Source organism: Thalassophryne amazonica, chromosome 7, assembly GCF_902500255.1.
Source record: "Thalassophryne amazonica chromosome 7, fThaAma1.1, whole genome shotgun sequence".
Lineage (NCBI taxonomy): Eukaryota > Metazoa > Chordata > Actinopteri > Batrachoidiformes > Batrachoididae > Thalassophryne > Thalassophryne amazonica.
The window spans coordinates 51,724,161-51,745,921 of NC_047109.1; the positions used below are offsets into that span (position 1 = coordinate 51,724,161).

Consider the following 21,761-nt stretch of genomic DNA (forward strand, 5'->3'; position numbering starts at 1 on the left):
TCAGAAACCGTCTCAGGGAAGCTCATCTGCAGCTCGTCGTCCTCATCGGGGTCTCGACCTGACTCCAGTTCGTTGTCGTAACCGACTTGAGTGGGCAAATGCTCACATTCGCTGGCATTTGGCACGTTGGAGAGGTGTTCTCTTCACGGATGATGCGAAGGAGATGTGTTGCACTGCATGAGGCAAATGGTGGTCACACCAGATACTGACTGGTATCCCCCCCCAATAAAACAAAACTGCACCTTTCAGAGTGGCCTTTTATTGTGGGCAGTCTAAGGCACACCTGTGCACTAATCATGGTGTCTAATCAGCATCTTGATATGGCACACCTGTGAGGTGGGATGGATTATCTCAGCAAAGGAGAAGTGCTCACTATCACAGATTTCGACTGGTTTGTGAACAATATTTGAGGGAAATGGTGATATTGTGTATGTGGAAAAGGTTTTAGATCTTTGAGTTCATCTCATACAAAATGGGAGCAAAACCAAAAGTGTTGCGTTTATATTTTTGTTGAGTATATGTATGTAGTATTATATATATATATATATATATATTATATATATATATCTATATATATAAATATATATATACACAGTGCATCTGGAAAGTATCCACAGCACTTCACTTTTTCCACAATTTGTTATTTTAAAGCCTTATTCGAAAAGGAGTAAATTAATTTTTCCCCTCAAATTCTACGCGTAACACCCCATAATGACATCATGAAAAGTTTTTTTTTTTTTTTTGCTAATTTATTAAAATAAAAAACTAAGTAGAGCCAAGTACGCCTCAAGTCTTCTTGAATATGATGTCACAAACTTGGTGCACCTGTCATTTGGCAGTTCTGATTTCGCTTTGCTGCACCAAAGCACTCAAGCTCCCATCAGGTTGGATGGGGAGCATTGGTGTCATTTTCAGATCTCTCCAGAGATGTTCAGTCAGATTCAGGTCTGGGCTCTGGCTCGGCCACTCAAGGACATTCACAAAGTTGTCCTGAAGCCACTCCTTGATATCTTGGCTGTGTGCTTCATTTTCCTGCTAAATGATGAAACCCTCACCCCCAGTCTGAGGTCAAGAGTGCTCTGGAGCAGGTTTTCATCCAGGATGTCTCTATACATTGCTGTATTCATCTTCCCCTCAATCCTGTCTAGCTCTCAGTTCTTGCCACTGAAAAACATCTCCACAGCATGATGCTGCCACCACCATGCTTCACTATATGGATGGTGCCAGGTTTCCCTCCAAACATGACTCCTGGCATTAATGCCAAAGAGTTCAATCTTTGTTTCATCAGACCAGAGAATTTTGTTTCTCATGGTCTGAGAGTCCTTTAGCTGCCTTTTGGTGAACTCCAAGGCGCTGCCATGTTCCTTTCACTAATTTGTGGCTTCAGCCTGGCCACTCTGTCATACATTCCTGATTAGTGGATTGTTGCAGAGATGGGTGTTCTTCTGAAAGGGTCTCCTCTCTACACACAGGAATGCTGGAGCTCTGACAGAGTGACCATCGGGTTCTTGGTCCCCTTCCTCACTAAAGCCCTTCTCCACTAATTGTTCAGTTTAGACTGGTGGCCAGTTCTAGGTAGAGTCCTGGTGGATCCGAACATCTTCCACTTACGGATGTATAGAACGTCTTCCATTTATGTTACGTATGTGCATGTTGTTTCTTAGGGTTTTGTTTTTTTTTGTAAATTTGCAATAATCTAAAAAACCCCCACCTTTTTCAGACTGTCACTATGGGGTATTATCTGTAGTTTGAATAAGGGCTGTAACAAAGTATTTAAAACTGAAGAGCTGTGAATACTTTCTGAATGCACCGTGTGTGTGTGTGTGTGTGTGTGTGTGTGTGTGTGTGTGTGTGTGTGTGTGTGTGTGTGTGTGTGTGTATAAACTCTGCCATGTTTAGCTAAACGCCGCCCCCACTAGTGTGTGCGTGAGTGGTGGTCGCAGCATGCAATGGTACGAAACATATGGAACCAAATTTGCACATTAATGGAACCAAATTTGCATGCTAAATGCAACGCAACACAAATGGGATGAATAATCCATATCACGTGACATAACAAAGCACCAATCAAATGACACGATCCATTCAGCCATTATATAACAACCAATACATATACCATCAGTCAGTTGGGCACCTGTAAATCAAACAGTAGTTTGTTCCTTACAAAACATAGAATAAAGAATTCCTCCATACATATCAAAGGAATCACTGTCCAAAATTAGTGTGTCAAAATATTGACAATATATTGGTTTGAAAAAATGTCATTTCTACATATATACCCCAATACTTCCACATACTACCAAATCAATCACCAGGACCAAATGTTACTTTGTGACACTTCAAATATTTTAATAAACACACTTGTTTGTTGTAATACAGTCCATCCCTGTTGTACTGTATTCAGTAATAATTACTAACAGTAATTTGTATTTGATGTTGAAGAAATTCCCATGTCTCGCTCTCTACATTATGGATTTGGACACCATAAAATCAAAGACTTAGTGGGAATGGGGTGTCTTGAGAAAACTGCTCTTTGTGCATAGAACCTTGGCACTCAAGAGCGTGCTCTTACTGTGGATGACTAAATTGTTTCAATCTGTAGGCCATCAAGTGTTTTACGTCCAGAGACAGTGACAGATTTAGTCTGCTTGTTGGCAGGTGGAAGATTTATGTGAAGGTCCTGAGTTCTCGTGGTTTGTGTGCGTATGTGTTGTTGCAGATACCACTGCAGTGGCTATGCCATTACTCTACAACACCAGATACAGCTCCCGAGGCGGGTGGCTGTGAGATCGCTGTGGTGTGGGTTCCTCTCCTTTGCCATCTCCTGTCCTTATTGTTTGGACTCAACAACACACCGGTTAATGACACCGATCTCCGCTCTCACGTTTAAAAACACCAGCCCACTTCAAAAAGATTAAAGAACAGGCTGGTTACCATCTCCTCAAGCACACGGCCATTATCTAGTCAGTTCTTTTTATGTCCCTCCAAGCTCTGTGAGAGGCTAGGAGGCGACTTCTTTCAACATTCTGTGGCATCAGAAATGAGACACGGTGAAAGAACCTTTTGCAGTCTTGAATCAGAGGAGTTGGGTAGTAGTTTTATTTATTATATTGGCTACCCATCTTATTTATTAACTAGCGAGTGTGACTACCCATCACTTTACGATGTTATACCTCTGATCGTACATGTACATACGTCTGTGCAAAATATTTCAGGTAAACATGTTCTAGAGCAGCCAGCAGTTATGTCTGAAACATTATTCTTGCATGCTCAGCCGAGCAAATCCTGACAGGAAACGGCAATATTCTTAAGCCCTTTTCACACCGGCATATTCATAGAGCTGCTCATTGTGGCGTATCGTCTACGCCGAGTTGAGCAGCTCTCCGCCCACTTTTATCAGCTCTACGTTGTTTTTTCTCCCAACGCAGCAGTATGTTGAGTGCTACGCACGTAGGACGGAAGGAATTAAACGTTTAATTTTCTTCGGTGTAGAGCGCTGGACACAGTTTTAAGCAGGTCTGCACAGCGTTACTGCAAGCAAGTCTGTGCAACACGGTGCTCCTGTACACATCCAAAAACTGAGTGCGTGCATCCAGAATGATTCAGCTGAGAACATGATCACACAGTCCACAGCGCCTGTGTGATCAGAACAGGGAATCGAACCTCAACTCAGAAATCCAGAAACGGCAGCTCGGTCGGTCTCTCTCTCTCTCTCTGTCTCTCTCTCTGTCTCTCTGATCTGATCAAACCGGGAAGATGCGCTGTGACTCTTTAAAATAAAAGCCCCGTCACTGCATGTGGGGTGCGCTCATCAGAAAACCCTGATCGATCAGGTCTGATCAAATCAGCGGACCCTGATCGGATCAACCAGGAGCTTTAAAAGTTTAACGAGTCACAGCGCTTCATTCACAGCAGCCTTTACCACAGCCAGACACAGCAGCATCTGGACACAATGAAAATGATCCACCAAGACTAAAAATAATAATAATAATGTTAAATGACTGTTTCTGACATGAACCACAATGTGCAGGAGAGAACAGAGCGCACTTCCACAGAGGCAGAAAATAGCAGCTTTGGCTACATACGTGGCAGTAATGAAACTGTAAAAAACATAATGATACGAGGTCTGTTAGAAAAGTATTGGACCTTTTTATTTTTTGCAAAAACTATATGGATTTGAATCACGTATGATTGCATCAGCCAAGCTTGAACCTTCGTGCGCATGTGTGAGTTTTTTCACGCCTATCGGTTGCGTAATTCACCTGTGGGCAGGCTTTGAGTGAGCATTGGTCCACCCCTCTCGTTGGATTTTCATTGTCAGGAAAATGTCTGAACGTCTGGAGCAGCGCTGCATCAAATTTTTCAAGAAACTGTGTGAGACAGCCAAGTGGAAACCATTCGGAAAATTCAGATGGCTTTCAGTGAAAATCCTATGGGCATCACACAGATTAAGGAGCATTACAACTGGATTAAAGACGGCCCACAGCGGCTGAGGGCGCTCTTCGAGCGGCCATCCACAGGCTGAAATGACCAGATCATTTCCGAAGTGAAGGCTGTGTTGATCCGGGACGTCGTGTGACTACCAGAGAAATGGCAGAAAAGGTGGACATCAGCCATTTTTCGTCAGATTCCACTGTTACAGGAGATTTTGTAATGAAAGATGTGCGGAGGCATTCGCTCGTCTCTGGCTGTCTCACACAGTTTCTTGAAAAAGGGGTGGACCAGTGCTCACTCAAAGCCTGCCCACAGGCGAATGACGCAACCGACAGGCGTGGAAAAAACTCACGCATGCGCACGAAGGTTCAAGCTTGGCTGATGCAAGCGTATGATTAAAATCCGTATAGTTTTTGCAAAAAATAAAAAGGTCCGATACTTTTCTAACAGACCTCGTACAGTCCACTGTTTTCCAAGTGCAATGAAGTGTTTTGCACAGCTGGCAGGAGTGAACTGGTTTTAAATAGCGGCAAGGACTACACGCAACTGTGTGCACATTAAAAAGCGAACACACGCAGCTGCAAGCATATCCAGGACACGGAAAAAGGCTGAGTATGCACGCATTTCAGGCATATTTAAATGAAACACAATGCTGCAATACGCAGCTCTACAAATACACCAATGTGAAAGTGGCTTTAGCTGAGAGGACAACTCTGTATCTGTTGAGAAGGCATTCATGGAATATACATGTGTGCCTTTATATGGTCCTAAAGCTAATGAAATATTTTGTTCCCTCCCCCAACATTTGATCTATTAGGAAATCATTTTACAGCATAATCTTGGTGAAACCACTGCAAACAGGAGATGATATCCTCTACCATGTGGGTTTGTTTACATCTCTTTAGCAACAAGAAATCCCAAGCTTAAAGTATTGTTTCCCAAAGTACCGATGTCATGCCTTCACAACTTAATTTCAAGCCTATCAGAAATATTTACCTCAAATATTGAAAGTACTGAGAATTAAGCATCCAAAATTGTGTAAACATTCAAACGCCAACCCAATAAGATTCAGATTGAGTAAGTTATGCAAATTTTGGGATGCCTCGTGTGTGTAGATGCCACCAGGCAACCTGGGTAGAAAGTAAAGCAGCATAACAATAAAAAACAGTTATTACAGTTTTGTTTTTAAATTAGCTATCACTTTTATTCCATTGATATATTCTTGTTTTCATCCCATTTCATGTCACTCTGATGTGGTACTAATGTGCATCCTTGTATGTTGAGAGTACATGTTCTGTGCACCACATAACACTATGCACTGGACTTTAAACCAGGTTTTTGCTGGTTAGTGGTGCAAGTGCTTTCGCTTGTCTTATAATAGGAATGCACGTCCACACCTCATTTGAAAACCAGCACATCCATGGACATAAAAATGAGTAAAAAAACAATTTGTGCTGACACAACGTTGGTGCTGGGTATGAAAACCATTGGGTAGAAACTACAAATGGCATGTGTTGTGCTGTGCTTTCCTATGCATCGTTTGGAAGACGTCTCATCATTGATGCAAGAAGATAAGCCTTTAACAAGGCACAAAGAAAGTCTAAAATTTTCCTATTGTCACTTCTGTCCATCAGGCAGCCGAGAAGGCACCACGTGCAGCTTTGCTGATCCAGCCTTTGTTGTGTACTCCTCTGTGGCCTCCTTCTATGTTCCCTTCATTGTAACCTTACTGGTGTACGCACAGATCTGTGTGGTGCTGCGCAAACGAGGACGACGCGCCGTCCCACCACGGAGACACGGTCTACAATCACAGAATGTGGCTGAAGCAGGAGAAGGTCATCGACATAGGAAGGTAGCACTCCAGATTACTGCTGTACATATACTGGATAAACCAAGTGGCAACACATAATTAAATAATAAAATTTTACTCAAGGAAACAATGGTGTGGCAACTTCTTTGATGGTCCTTTAGTTTAATTAACCACACAGTAAGCCATATTATCTCAGATGTATGAAAGAAAATGCTCAGAAAGGGCAAACGGTTAACCCAAACGTGTCAGGTCCAGCTATCACTCAAAGTGACAATGCCCTAATTATCATAAGTTTATAGTTTCAAATCATTTAAACTAATTATAAATATATTAAAGGCCGACAATCAGCTGACCAATAATATTGGCCTATATGGGCCTTTCACAAACATATTGGTATCTGTGTTATTTTTGCCGATATGAAAAGTTTATATTACAGACTAACAGGCCCGGCGCCAGAAAAAAAATATTAAGGGGGGCGATGAGTTTATCACAGTTTATCACAAAAAAAAAAGTGCGCACCGGAGGGTACCTGCCTCTGAGCGTGCATAATGAATTGGGTGCGCTCCTAGAAAGCTTGTGTATTTAGGCTACACCGTTGTGAGACTGACTGAGTAAGAGTAAAGAGTGATGACAGTATTTTTTAATTATTATTTGAACATATAGACCCTCGGTCAAGTGATCTCCTGCATACCACAAACCAAACCAACAACTGATCTGAGAAACGACATGAGACAGTAGATTAACCCCACATACAGCCCTCCATCACAAGCGCAAACACAGCGCAATTGGGCATGACAGTCACACAACGGGTCAAAGATAAATCTTTCATGTAGATATACAGTGGTCCCTCGTTTATCGCGGGTGTTACGTTCTAAAAATAGCCTGAAATAGGCGAAATCTGCGAAGTAATCAGCGTTATTTTTTACAATTATTATAGATGTTTTAAGGCTGTAAAACACCTCAGTACACACTTTATACACTTTTCTTAAACAGGCATTAACATTTTCTCACTTTTCTCTCGTGTGTAAACACTCTCAAAGTTCAAACCTTAGTAGAAAAATAAGACCAACCTGTTTTCAGGCCCAAACATTTGTTTGAGAAATAAAAATAGAACATTTTCCTATAAATAATTATGATGGCTTTTAGAACTAATGAATTTAATTTTAACGATCAACCTACGAGGTTGGACACATAAGAAATTATTAATAGTGACTGACACAGTTCCTGTTTCACAGTTCCTCTGATCGCACCTCTTTGTCCTGGCGCCGCACCACTGTTGCACCTTTTTCCACTCACACCTCGCTGCAGGTGTCTTTTCCGAGTGAAGAACACAGTTATGGGTAGTTGTTGGCGCTCTTTTTTTCTTCTGGGCGAGAACATTCTTATAAACAGACACGCAGAACACAATGCGCGTACTCTCCCTTCGCGGTGCCGCAACAGGTGTCCTGTCATCTCAACAGAACACTGGCCTGCTTGATGAGGACGCAGAGCACAATGCGCTGTAAAAAAAAAAAAAAAAAAAAGCATGCAAAATTGGACTAAAAAAATCTGCGAAACTGCGAGGCGCTATATTTTTCAGTATTTCTCTTTCTTTCTTTTATATTTTTATTTTTGATAACTCTCACATTCGAGGGGGCGAGGTTGATGACGTGAGGGGGCGTTGCCCCCAAACGCCCCCTCGTAGCGCCGGGTCCGCAGACTAAACAATGCAGAAAACACATTTTGCCTGTTGGAATTGGCATCATTGTGTAGTTTGCCAAACAGGGGGCCATCCACAAAAGAGATGAAAAGTCTATATTATGCAAATGCTGAACAATGCGACATGGCGACTGCCAATTCGAGTTAAGGCAATAGGATGGCAGCATGGCATACGTTGTTTGGTTGCTTAAATTAAATTATCCACGATAGTGCAATACACTCCCAGACTGCTCGTTCACTCACTCACTCACTCATTTTGAAATGATTATCTGGGATCAGGTTGCCTTTTGGCTCAGCTCCCTTTTCGTCACAACAGTACGGTAGAGCGAATGCAACACCATCCCTGCTGCGCCGATTCTCTGGCCAATCTCACGCTCCATCATACCGTCACTCGTGAACAAGTCTCCGAGGTACTTGAACTCCTTCACTTGGCGCAAGACCTCATTCTCTACCTGGAGTAGGCAATCCATCTGTTTCCTGCTGAGAATCATGGCCTCAGATTTAGAGGTGCTGATCCTCATCCCAGCCGCTTCACACTCGGCTGTGAACCGATCCAGTGAGTGTTCTAGAATAGAATTTAAAATTCTTCTTCTTACTTATAAGGTTTTGAATAATCAGGTCCCATCTTATCTTAGGGACCTCATAGTACCATATCACCCCAATAGAGCGCTTCGCTCTCAGACTGCAGGCTTACTTGTAGTTCCTAGGGTTTGTAAGAGTAGAATGGGGGCAGAGCCTTCAGCTTTCAGGCTCCTCTCCTGTGGAACCAGCTCCCAATTCAGATCAGGGAGACAGACACCCTCTCTACTTTTAAGATTAGGCTTAAAACTTTCCTTTTTGCTAAAGCTTATAGTTAGGGCTGGATCAGGTGACCCTGAACCATCCCTTAGTTGCTGCTATAGACTTAGACTGCTGGGGGGGGTTCCCATGATGCACTGAGTGTTTCTTTCTCTTTTTGCTCTGTATGCACCACTCTGCATTTAATCATTAGTGATTGATCTCTGCTCCCCTCCACAGCATGTCTTTTTCCTGGTTCTCTCCCTCAGCCCCAACCAGTCCCAGCAGAAGACTGCCCCTCCCTGAGCCTGGTTCTGGTGGAGGTTTCTTCCTGTTAAAAGGGAGTTTTTCCTTCCCACTGTCGCCAAGTGCTTGCTCACAGGGGGGTCGTTTTGACCGTTGGGGTTTTTACGTAATTATTGTATGGCCTTGCCTTACAATATAAAGTGCCTTGGGGCAACTGTTTGTTGTGATTTGGCGCTATATAAAAAAATTGATTGATTGATTGATTGGAGGTCACTGGCCGATGAAGCAACAGGACCACTGCAACAGGACTCCATCTGCAAAAAGCAGTGATGAGACCCTGAGCCCACCAACTGAAGACCCTCTTCCCCCCAACTACGCCTTAATATCCTGTCCATGAATATCACAAACAGGATTGATGACAAGGCACAGCCATAGCGGAGGCAACCCCCCCAGAAATGTCAGACTTACTGCCAAGTACCCAACACAGCTCTCACTTTGGAGCACAGAGATTGGATGGCCCTGAGAAGGGACCCCCTCATTCCATACTCCCCGCACACTCCCACGTATTTCCCGGGGTACCCGATCATACACCTTCTGCCAAGTCCACAAAACAGATGTAGACTGGATGGGCATACTCCCAGGCACCCTCAGGATCTTTGTGAGAGTGAAGAGCTGGTCAGTTGTTCCACGGCCAGGACGCTATCCGCTTTGTTTCTCTTCAATCCGAGGTCAGAGCATCGCTGGAGCACCCTGAGGTAGACTTTACCAGGGAGGCTGAGTGGTGATTCCCCTCTAATTGCCACACATCTCTGGTCCCTCTTTTTAAAATATGGGGACCAGTTTGTCATTCCTTAATGCACTGTCCCAGACTTCAAAGTAATGTTAAGGTGTCTCATCCAAGACAGTCCATCCCACACTGTATTTCTCATGTTTTTTATATATCAGATCATAATTTTTTGTACTTACTAATATTGGTATTATTATATTGGGTCCATGAAAATCCATATCAAGTTGTCATATGCAGTTGTCATGAAGGAGAAAAACTGTTCAGGCAGGCATACCAGGCTGTAAACGTGTGTTTCTGCAGTCGGTGTTTGGACATTTTAATGGGTGTCTACGGGAAGTGACTCTCTTTTGGAGAACTCCAAGATTTGCCTCCACTGTGCTCCCTTCATTTTCAGCACCATGGCTGCTCCTTGGTGTTATCAACAAACATTCGCACTGTGCACTCTTTTAACCACTTCTTGCCTGCTGTCATATTAAATATTTAAATTTTAAAAATCCCTTGAACTTGGCTCTCTCTCCCACCACTTTGCCATAACCACATTTCTGGTTTTCTTGACCTCTAACATGTGCTCTGTCTCTTTCAGAAGGTATTTTCTGTTATCTGTTTGCTTCCTTCCCACCTCAGAATAAGTGCACACAGCCGGGGATGTAAGCTATGCACTGTGATCCTGAGGCCTGCCGCTGCCGCCCCCAGCGTAAGAAAGTGGTGAGTCTTTGGAACAAGCAACACTTGATTACTTATACACACCTTGATAAATCTTCAAATTGAGGACATAAAAAATAAGCTCTGTACAGTGGTCCCTCGTTTATCGACTTAGACTTAGACACTTAGACAACTTTATTCATCCCACCAGGGGCAATTAATTTCAGCAGCCTGCATACCGGCACATCACAAAAAAAACAGAAAAAAAAACATACTACATCCACATAAAATGTGCAACACTACATCCACATACCCATACATCCACACCTTACAAGGAATTTAAAAGACGGATAGCAGAAGGAATAAAAGATTTTAACAACCAATTCGTCCTGCAGACAGGTGAAACATAACGACGGCCCGAAGGCAACAAAGAAAATTCACCTGCCAGCACATGTCCGGGAGAAGACAAAATACAATTTGCCTTCCTCACCATTTGCTGTTCACAAAAACTAGCTAGGTCTCTGGTTTCCACTCCAATGATCTTTGAACATGTCTTTGTGATACTATGCAAGCTACTTTTATCTTTCAGTGCCAGGCTAGGAAACCAGCAGATGAAAGAAAAACATAAAAGACTTTCAATAAAAGACTGATAAAAACGACCCATAATAACAGAACTGACAGAGAAGGACTTCAATTTGCGAAGGAGGTACACTTTCTGTTGCCCTCGCTTCACAATGTCTGCCGTATTCACGTCGAATCTCAACTTCTCATCAAAAAAAGTGCCCAGATATTTATATGCAGGAACTTTTTCTACAGCTTTCCCATGAATAATGCTGTCTATAGCAAACCCTTTGTTACGTCTAAAATCAATTATAAGCTCCTTCGTTTTAGATACATTTAGCTCCAAGTGATTTGTATCGCACCATGAAACAAAATCAGCAAGGGCCTCCCCATGTCCTGACTCCTCTCCCTGAAGAAGGGACAGCAAAGCAGTATCATCAGAGAACTTAACTAAATAGCTGCGTTGCCTGACACTTCTGCATTCATCTGTATATAAGATGAAAAGCAAGGGGGAAAGAACACAGCCCTGTGGTGAGCCTGTGGACAAAACTAAGGAGTCTGAAACGCGTCCATTTACCAAAACTCTCTGTCTCCTATTCGTTAAAAAGTCCGCCAACCATTCAACCATCTGGTGAGGCAATTTAAAATCACACCTTAACCTCTTAATTAAAAGGCTAGGCTGCATCAAGTTAAAAGCTGAAGAGAAATCAGCAAATAAAAGCTGAGCATGAGCTCGAGGCTTTTCCAAATGTCTGTAAAGACAGTTGAGAATAAAAAGCTTAGCATCTTCTACTCCTTTACCCGCCTGATATGCAAATTGAAGTGGATCAATATTCCCTTTCATATTTGACATTATCATATTCTTCATAATTTTCTCAAAGACCTTCATACACAGTGATGTAAGTGCCACAGGTCTAAAATCATTAAACTGTTTAGGAAATGACTTTTTCGGGACAGGAATTATAAGTGATGATTTCCATAAATCTGGCACTCGGCCGCAACTAAGTGACCTCTGAAAGATATAGAGGAGGACACTACTGAGTTGCTCACCACAATACCTCAGTGTACGTCCACAAATTCCATCTGGACCACAAGACTTCCTTACTTAACCTTCTTCAGAAGTCTGAAGAAGGTTAATGCGGGGTTATGTTCTAAAAATAACCCGCGATAAGCGAAATCCGCGAAGTATCGCGCTATTTTTTTGCTATTAGTAGATGTTTTAAGGCCGTAAAACGCCTCACTACACACTTTATACACTTTTCTCAAACAGGCATTAACATTTTCTCTTTTTCTTCTGTGCGAGAAGATTATTAACAGACACACGCAGAACACAATGTGCGTGCTCTCCCTTCACTCACTGCTCTGGAGGTACGGATGCGGGATCCACAAAGAATCCAAGTCCTCTCTCGGTGGCCACGGAGCTCTGCGGCTGCGGTCAACATCCGCATCAAAACAGCGCGTAGTTCTCTGGACCTGTTCCCAGATTTGGCGCAGCTCTGCACAGCAGACAGGAGGACGGTGGGAGTGGCCCACTGCTGCTTTTTACCGAGCCCACAGAAAGCGCATCGGAGGCAGTGACAGCAATCGCGGTGATGCCGACCGGTGCCACGACTGGCCCGCCTGATAAAGACGCGCACACAATGCGCTGTTAAAAAAAAAGCATGCAAAATTGCACTAAAAAAATCTGCGAAACTACGAGGCTGCGAAAGGTGAACCGCGTTATAGCGAGGGACCACTGTATTCAGATTCCCCTATCATTTAAGCAATTATATGATACCAATTACGCACACAAACACATAGTCAAAATATTAGTAAGGATTTGAACCAATGAGCAACACTTCTCTACTACTTGTATTGAAAGTGAAAACAACGTGTTGTCTAAGCTTCTCTATCCATTTCAGGTGTTACATAAATGTGTATTTGTTAAAATGGACAGACTTATTTCAAAATTTATATGTAAAGGAAGATCACCACAAATTACACCCCTAATTCCAGTGAGGTTAGGACATTGAGTAAAGTGTAAATAAAAACAGAATACGATTTGCAAATCCTCTTCAACCTATATTCAATTGAATACACCACAAAGACAAGATATTTAATGTTCAAACTGATAAACTTTATTGTTTTTGTGCAAATATTTGCTCATTTTGAAATGGATGCCTGCAACACATTTCAAAAATGTTTGGACGGGGCAACAAAAGGCTGGGAAAATTGATGAATGCTCAAAGAACACCTAATTGGGCACAGTTGAGTGTCGTGATTGGGTATAAAAGGAGCATCCCCAAAAGGCTCACTGTTCACAAGCAAAATGGGGTGAGGATCACCACTTTGTGAACAGTTGCGTGAAAAAATAGTCCAACAGTTTAGACCAGTGTTTTTCAACGTTCAGTTGCAAGGAATATAGGGATTCCATCTACAGTCCATATATAATCAGAAGTTTGAGAATCTGGAGAACTTTCTACATTTAAGCGGCAAGGCCAAAAACCAACATTGAATGCCCATGACCTTCGATCCCTCAGGCAGCACTGCATTAAAAACCAACATCATTGTGAAAAGGATCTTACCATGTGGGCTCAGGAACACTTGAGAAAACCATTGTCACTTAACACAGTTCGTTGCTACATCTACAAGTGCAAGTTAAAACTCTACCATGCAAAGTGAAAGCCCTACATCAACAACATCCAGAAAGGCCACCTTCTCTGGGCCCGAGCTCATTTGAAATGGACAGACGCAAAGTGGAAAAGTGTGCTGTGGTCTGATGAGTCCACATTTCAAATTGCTCTTGGAAATCATGGATGTTGTGCCTTCCGGACTAAAGAGGAAAAAGACCATCCAGATTGTTACCAGCACAAGTTCAAAAGCCAGCATCTGTGATGGCATGGCAGTGTGTTAATACCCATGGCATGGGCAACTTACACATCTGTGATGGCACCATCAATGCTGAAAGGTACATGCAGGTTTTGAAGCAACACATGCTGCCATCCAAGCAATGTCTTTTTCAGGGACGTCCCTATTCATTTCAGCAAGACAATGCCAAGCCACATTCTACACGTGTTACAACAGCGTGGCTTCTTAATAAGAGTGCGGGTACTAGACTGGCCTGCCTGCAGTCCAGACCTGTCGCCCATTGAAAATGTGTGGTGCATTATGAAGCGCAAAATACAACATCAGAGTTGAACAACTGAAGCCGTAAATCAAGCAAGAATGAGAAAAAATTCCACCTACAAAGCTTCAACAATTAGTGCCCTCAGTTCCCAAGCGCTTATTGAGTGTTGTTAGAAGGAAAGGTGATGTAACACCACCGCTGGACTGATAGTATTGCACACCGGGCATTTGCCCGCTGGCCTGATGGCCTACTGGCCTGCAGATTTTTTTTTTTTTTTTTTTTTTACGAAATAAAGCGAGCTGTGAGCTTTTCATCCGCTTTTTTTTTTTTCTTTTTTTTTTGTAGCAGCGACAACTCGTCGTCAACTCATAAAGCACAGTGATAACAGCACACCTGCACTGAGCTTTACAAAGACATTTATTTAGAGCTGAGCTGAGCCGCTCCGTATCTGCACGTTAAAACAGCTGATCCTCCGCGACGCGTCAACAACTAACATTATTTTCCACTCAAATGCACCTAACCTCTCTTTCTGGGGAGTGCATGATGTGAAAACGCAATAAAACTTTCTGACCTGTAAATCTGGTCATGTTTTCTGCATAAATAAATGTTATCCATTCTTTGTGCTCAAATGCCAAAGCAGGGGCAAATCCAGATGGAATGGGGGCGTGGGGCAAGGATGTCCCCCCCTCACAACACCCCTAGATTAAAGGTCCAGTTTTGAATCCTTTTTTTACTACAACTACTAATATACTTAAAATAATAATAATTTCGACAAGTAAAATGTTTAGAGAAAATTTAAATGTTAGAAAAATGTTAGAAATAATTTAATAGTTACATTTATTAACAATGTAGGTTAGAAATTACAAGTTTTACTGTTACAGTGCTGTCAACAGTTAAATATGAGGTCAAGAAAGAGGTCTTTATTTTACTTTTTATAAAACAAGTATATATTTTCATTGAAGTCAAGAAAGGGTGACTATAAAGTGAGGCGGGGACCACTACGGCCATGACAGTAAGTGAAGGTTAACTTCAGCTATTAATTGATGAACAGCAACCTAACTTGTTCATTAATCAGACATCTGTGTGTGAGAGAGACATTCTGATCTTCTGGTCCGAAGTAAAGTGCTGTCTAACTGGGTTTTGTTTGTGCTAACTCTGCCAGTCACGTAACCTAGCCTAGCAATGTAACCTGTACAAATGGTGTGCATGGCTAGCTACCATGCTGTCGCCGCCAGGTTGTTTCTTTATTCTTTATTCTATTTGTGTGACGGTCGTGCGTCGGTCATACGAAGTATGCTGTTTTGCACAGTCTGCGGTGCGGTGGCATGGTATAACGGCGTCCCTGTCTAAAATGTATTTTCCCAAGTCCTGGCATAATTTCACATACCTAACATTTTACTTTAAATTGAGAGTCATTCTCTAAGTTGATTAGCAACACAAATTGGCAATAAAAGAAATCCTTGATGTTACTTGTAGCTTGTAGTGAGATAGACAACTGTCTCCATCTTGTGGCCTTTTTGTGTATTGCAGTTTCAAAAAGTTCAACCTTTGTATCCAGTCATTGGTCCAGTCATCCAGTCATTTCTTGCTTTATATGATGAATTGTATCACACAAGTAATGATATATTATTTATAGTATAGCCTACAGTATTTCTATAACAAATGTTTTTATATAATTTCTATTTCTAAATTTAAGTAACAAGGCTGAATGAAATGACGGCTTATTATGTCTAAAAGTAATGTGACCTACTGTCAATAGATTGTACTTTTGATAAGCCTATGATAACTGTATTTCGGGAGAACTTTTCATAATGCTTCTTATAGTGTTAAGTATGTGTCCCTGGTGCACACGATCAGTTAAGGGACCAAAAAAAAAAACAAAACACTGTCACAGCAGGCTTAATTTTTTCCCCTTCGATACCTGGTGGTGGCCTGGTCTTGGTAAAAATGCCCGGCCTGAAAATTTCCCCAGTCCAGCCCTGTGTAACACAGTGGTAACATGCCACTGTCCCAGCTTTTTTGAAATGTGTTGCAGCATCCATTTCAAAATTAGCAAATATTGCACAAAAACAATATTTAATCAGTTTGACATTAAATATCTTGTCTTTGTGGTGCATTCAATTGAATATAGGTTGAAGAGGATTTGCAAATCATTGTATTCTGTTTTTATTTACATTTTACACACAGTCTCGTGTTCATTGGAATTTGGGTTGTAGATTAAAAACACTGTAGCTGTCTAAATCACAGGTAGGGCTCAGACTCCTAAAAATGTAAGATACTATTTTTGGACTGCACAGTTAAAACCAATGCATTTAGGATCTTTCATGTGCATGCCAGTGTCGCCAACCATACAGTTCCCCCTAAAAATTGGTCGCCCTGCGTTCACTGCGCATGCGTCATTTTGAAGTGTCAGCAGCATCATTTCTGAGCACCACAAGTGATTCACGTCTGAGTCTGACATGCTGCTGCTGCTGCTGCTGCTGCACCTACGTCATTTCAAAGTGTCAGTAGTGATTCACTGATTATTAGGGATGGGACGATATGCTTTTCCCCCGATTCGATTCTTTCAAGATTTTTTTGGCTGCCAATTCGATTTAAATTGCGATTTTTACGATATTGCCAATTTTTGCGATTCTTAGTTTAGCTTTCTTAATACCAGTGAAAAAGTTGCATAATCATGTCTACAGTCTATATCAGGAGGCATATTTCCCCCCAAAATACACATCACATGTGAGTCTGTTTTTAATATTTATTTAGCAGCTTATTTAACTGTTCTGCTCAGACAGCGCTGCAAAAAAAAAACCAAAAACACAACACTGATTTCACAAACAGAGCACCTGAACCTGACCACCTGAAAACTGAGCCTTTTGTTTGAGAAATACTTTCTGGAAGGTATCACGTACCTCGGCTCCAGTGTGTGTAGCATGTTCCTGAAACCCGTATTTTCCACAACACTATAAGACCGCAGGTCTTAGCAAATAAAGTCCATGATTTGTGACGCATTTTGCTTTGTCAGAACTGCTAGGTAGATTGGAAAATGCTGCTTTCAGTGTCTGCTGGCTTGCTGCTGCAGGACGTTTGGCTGGAAGCTCTGCATTTACTTCAGGATGGTGCCTTGCTAGGTGGGCATTGAGGTTTGTCGTATTTCCGCAGTACGCAACGTGTGCATTACAGATTTTACAAACAGCTTTCGACATGTCCAGTTCTGCTTTTCCTTCAAAGCAAAAATCTAAAATGTGATGGTGGGGGTTTTATCCCTGCGCCACGTAGCGAGTTGTCCACCATTCTCCGCTTTCAATGTAAGTTTTTTTTTTTTCACGCGGACAGTAGTGACGTTGCGTTGCCAAGTAGAGAGTCGAAAAACGCATTTCGTCCTCTTGCTGGAGAAAGTGATAACTTTTACAAACCCGGCTGATAAATGTAGTCTAAAATGAAGCATTCATATTTAGAAAAATATCAGTAATTTTGTTTAAAAAAAATCTATTTAAAAATCGTAAAACAAAAAAACCTGCGATACTTATGGGAATCAATTTTTTTTTTTCTCCCACCCCTGCTGATTATCGCCTCGTTCCTGCTTAAAACTGACTGACAGAATGATTTTGTCATCTGATGGTTAATAATCGCATTATTCCCTTTGATCACTTTGGGTGTAGAGAGTCAGACTCAGACGCATGCGCAGTGAAGGCAGGGTGGACCAATTTTTAGAGGGGACCGTTCGGTCCATGTCACTGGCTCAACATTGGAAAAGCTTATGTACAAAACCTATAGTGTCAAATCATTTTTCCTTTCTTCTTAAATTGCATTATTAAAAATGGAACAGGTCTCAGTCTCATATCAAAAATTTTGTTTGTTATTGAAGCAAAGGGTTATCTGCCGGCAGCTACATATGTACTCTCTCTGTTTCTCTGTTGATTTGTTGCTAGTGAAACTAATGTCCTCAGTGCTGTTAATTCACTCCATTTGATTCTGCATGTTTTCTCTCTGTCTGAGGTATTGTTGAATGTATTGTGGCTAGTCAAGTGGTTGAGGTGTGACCAGTGTCACATGATGGATGGCCAGTCAAACCCACCGCACTCATTAACAATGGCCTGAAGTGCCACTACTCATGGCAGGGATGTGGGACTAATCTGGGACTCTGTCAGCTTGGCCTTAATGTTGGACTTTGCACTAACATGTAATTGCTTGTAACTTTGGCCTTAGCAGGGGGGTTGGTCTGCTTGAGGTTTCTTCTTCAAAAACACCCAGAGGGAGATTTCCTTACCACCGTCACCTAGTGCTTGCTCAGGGGGTTGGTGAGTTAGACCTTACCCATGTGAAGCGGATTGAATTGCTGCCAAGTGACAGAGTTCAGGTACCGGGGTCTTGTTTCACGAGTGAGGGGACAATGGAGCATGAGATTGGCCAGAGAACGCGTTGCAACAGGGCGGTATTGCATCCACTCTACCATACTGTTGTGACAAAAAGGGAGCTGAGCCAAAAAGTGAAGCTCTCGATATACTGGTCCTATTCTCACCTATGGTCACGATGGTTGGATCATGACCGAAAGAACTAGATCACAGATACAAGCGGCCAAAATGGGCTTCCTTAGCAATAGGGTGAGAACCTCGGTCATCCGTGGGAGCTCCGAGTACAGCCACTGCTCCTTCGCGTTGAAAGGAGCCAGGTGAGGCGGTTTGGGCATCTGGTAAGAATGCCCCCTGGGCGCCTCCCTAGGGAGGTGTTAAAACAAGACATTATGTTAATCTATTTGAAAAGTTAAATGTTATACTTGAAAAAGGATATAAAATAATAATTACAACACATGAAATTAACCTATTACAAACAATTAACTTTTTCACTTCCAACAATTCAAAAAATTAGTTTCAGTATGTGCCTTGAATGATGTATTAGGGTAGCCTTAAATCATGAACAGTAAAGAAAGGAATTAATGCTTACCAGTAGGGTTTTTTTGTTTTTATTTTTTATTTACCTGTTTTATTCTACCCATCAGTACTACAAGCTGGAGTGGAATTTGTTTTCACTTGAATTTTTAGAAATTATCTGTAAGCCATGTAAATTCAGAAGCAAAAATGGAAAAAATATAGCATTAAAATTGCAAATATGAATGTATAGTAAGTTGCTGAAACTGGAAAAACTAAGTTGAAAATTTTTGAAATTTTTCTGAATTTACTCAGTTGAAGGACATAAATTGTTTTGACTTAGCTTAACAATATAAGCAGTTGGAAAACTTAATTTAAACCTATCTTGCTCTAACTAACGCCTTGAAGTTAAGTAAACTGAAAAGGTCTGTCCAGCTGGTTGCGTTCAATTTTTCATGTTTTCACAATGTGCCATTTGTTGTCATTGGCGATTGTTTGTCCCTCACTGGTCGCTGTCCTCGCTCTCTCTGTGTCAGACACTGGTGAAGGAGGCAGTAGTTCATCCCCTCGAAGTGGAACCGGGTCAGTTCCTGCCACAAAGTGAACAGAGTTTACCTCCTCTTGCTGCTCCTCAAAACACCGCCCACTCAGGCCGGGCCAAGATCTCATTGTCCATTTCAGTTGGACCTGCGCCTGGTATTCCCTCAACTATCACACGCTCGGCCCTGACACCTCGACCTCCAACCCTTGAGGATGGCATGAGGGGCTGTGAGGGATGGAGAGAGCGTAGCGGAGGACAAGAGAAACTGGGCATCATCAAAGAGAGAGTGAGAGGGAGGCTTTCACAGCAGAAGGAGAGGAAGGCAACGCAGATGCTCGCCATTGTGCTCGGTGAGACAAAAACATTAAATGTGGAGTCCAAAATAAGTGATTACATGTCGGTCATACACTGTCAGTTCACTCACACATACTGTATAGTACACACACAGGAAGAACTGATAGTTTTAATGATGACTGTGTCCCAATTATGTTTGTCAGTATGTCAAATATACACAGTATCACATAAAAGAAATACTCACACCGACATGGAATTCAGCCAAAGTTGTCTTACAAATAGTAATGGTATTGTTCTACTATAATGTGTATAAATGTCTGCTATACTGTGTATTTGAATGTTATATGTTGGGGTCAAAATTTAAAAATGCTCCAATCATGTTGAAAACTATACCACAAAAAGGTATAGTTTGGAGTATCTATGACTGAATTCCATTGAGTTATGGGGTAAAAACAGCAAAAATTGTGACAAAGGTCAGTTTCAGTTTGTACAGGGGTCAAAAGTTAAAGTTCCTTCAGTTTTGCTAAAAAGTGATGCAAATTATTTGTTGAGCTAATAGGATTAATAAATTGAATAGTTTGCACCATCTGTCATGCTTAGTTATCATGTTTAGCCGCATGTTCTCCTTGAATTGCTGGCTGTCTGAGTGGTGTCCAAAAAATGAGGTGGGCTTCATAGATAATTGGCAAAGCTTCTGGGGAAAACCTGGTCTTGTTAGGAGAGACGGCATCCATCCCACTTTGGATGGAGCAGCTCTCCTTTCTAGAAATCTGGCCAATTTTCTTAAATCCTCCAAACCGTGACTATCCAGGGTTGGGACCAAGAAGCAGAGTTGTAGTCTTACACACCTCTCTGCAGCTTCTCTCCCCCTGCCATCCCCTCATTACCCCATCCCCGTAGAGACGGTGCCTGCTCCCAGACTACCAATAACCAGCAAAAATCTATTTAAGCATAAAAATTAAAAAAAAAAAAATAATATAGCACCTTCAACTGCACCACAGACTAAAACAGTTAAATGTGGTCTATTAAACATTAGGTCTCTCTCTTCTAAGTCCCTGTTGGTAAATGATATAATAATTGATCAACATATTGATTTATTCTGCCTTACAGAAACCTGGTTACAGCAGGATGAATATGTTAGTTTAAATGAGTCAACACCCCCGAGTCACACTAACTGTCAGAATGCTCGTAGCACGGGCCGGGGCGGAGGATTAGCAGCAATCTTCCATTCCAGCTTATTAATTAATCAAACACCCAGACAGAGCTTTAATTCATTTGAAAGCTTGACTCTTAGTCTTGTCCATCCAAATTGGAAGTCCCAAAAACCAGTTTTATTAGTTATTATCTATCGTCCACCTGGTCGTTACTGTGACTTTCTCTGTGAATTTTCAGACCTTTTGTCTGACTTAGTGCTTAGCTCAGATAAGATAATTATAGTGGGCGATTTTAACATCCACACAGATGCTGAGAATGACAGCCTCAATACTGCATTTAATCTATTATTAGACTCTATTGGCTTTGCTCAAAATGTAAATGAGTCCACCCACCACTTTAATCATATCTTAGATCTTGTTCTGACTTATGGTATGGAAATAAAAGACTTAACAGTATTCCCTGAAAACTCCCTTCTGTCTGATCATTTCTTAATAACATTTACATTTACTCTGATGGACTACCCAGCAGTGGGGAATAAGTTTCATTACACTAGAAGTCTTTCAGAAAGCGCTGTAACTAGGTTTAAGGATATGATTCCTTCTTTATGTTCTCTAATGCCATATACCAACACAGTGCAGAGTAGCTATCTAAACTCTGTAAGTATGATAGAGTATCTCGTCAATAGTTTTACATCCTCATTGAAGACAACTTTGGATGCTGTAGCTCCTCTGAAAAAGAGAGCTTTAAATCAGAAGTGCCTGACTCCGTGGTATAACTCACAAACTCGTAGCTTAAAGCAGATAACCCGTAAGTTGGAGAGGAAATGGCGTCTCACTAATTTAGAAGATCTT

At 41.7% G+C, this 21,761-nt stretch overlaps 1 protein-coding gene across 1 annotated transcript in view; it reads left to right on the forward strand.

Moving 5' to 3' along the window:
• Positions 1–21,761, forward strand: part of drd2l (dopamine receptor D2 like) — a 115,731-nt gene that overhangs the window by 64,638 nt on the left and 29,332 nt on the right. The window contains 8 exon segments of the mRNA XM_034174143.1: positions 2,720–2,767; positions 2,770–2,826; positions 4,865–4,894; positions 6,069–6,286; positions 10,377–10,393; positions 10,395–10,435; positions 10,438–10,457; positions 19,457–19,811. Of these exon segments, the coding sequence (XP_034030034.1) occupies positions 2,720–2,767; positions 2,770–2,826; positions 4,865–4,894; positions 6,069–6,286; positions 10,377–10,393; positions 10,395–10,435; positions 10,438–10,457; positions 19,457–19,811 (786 nt within the window).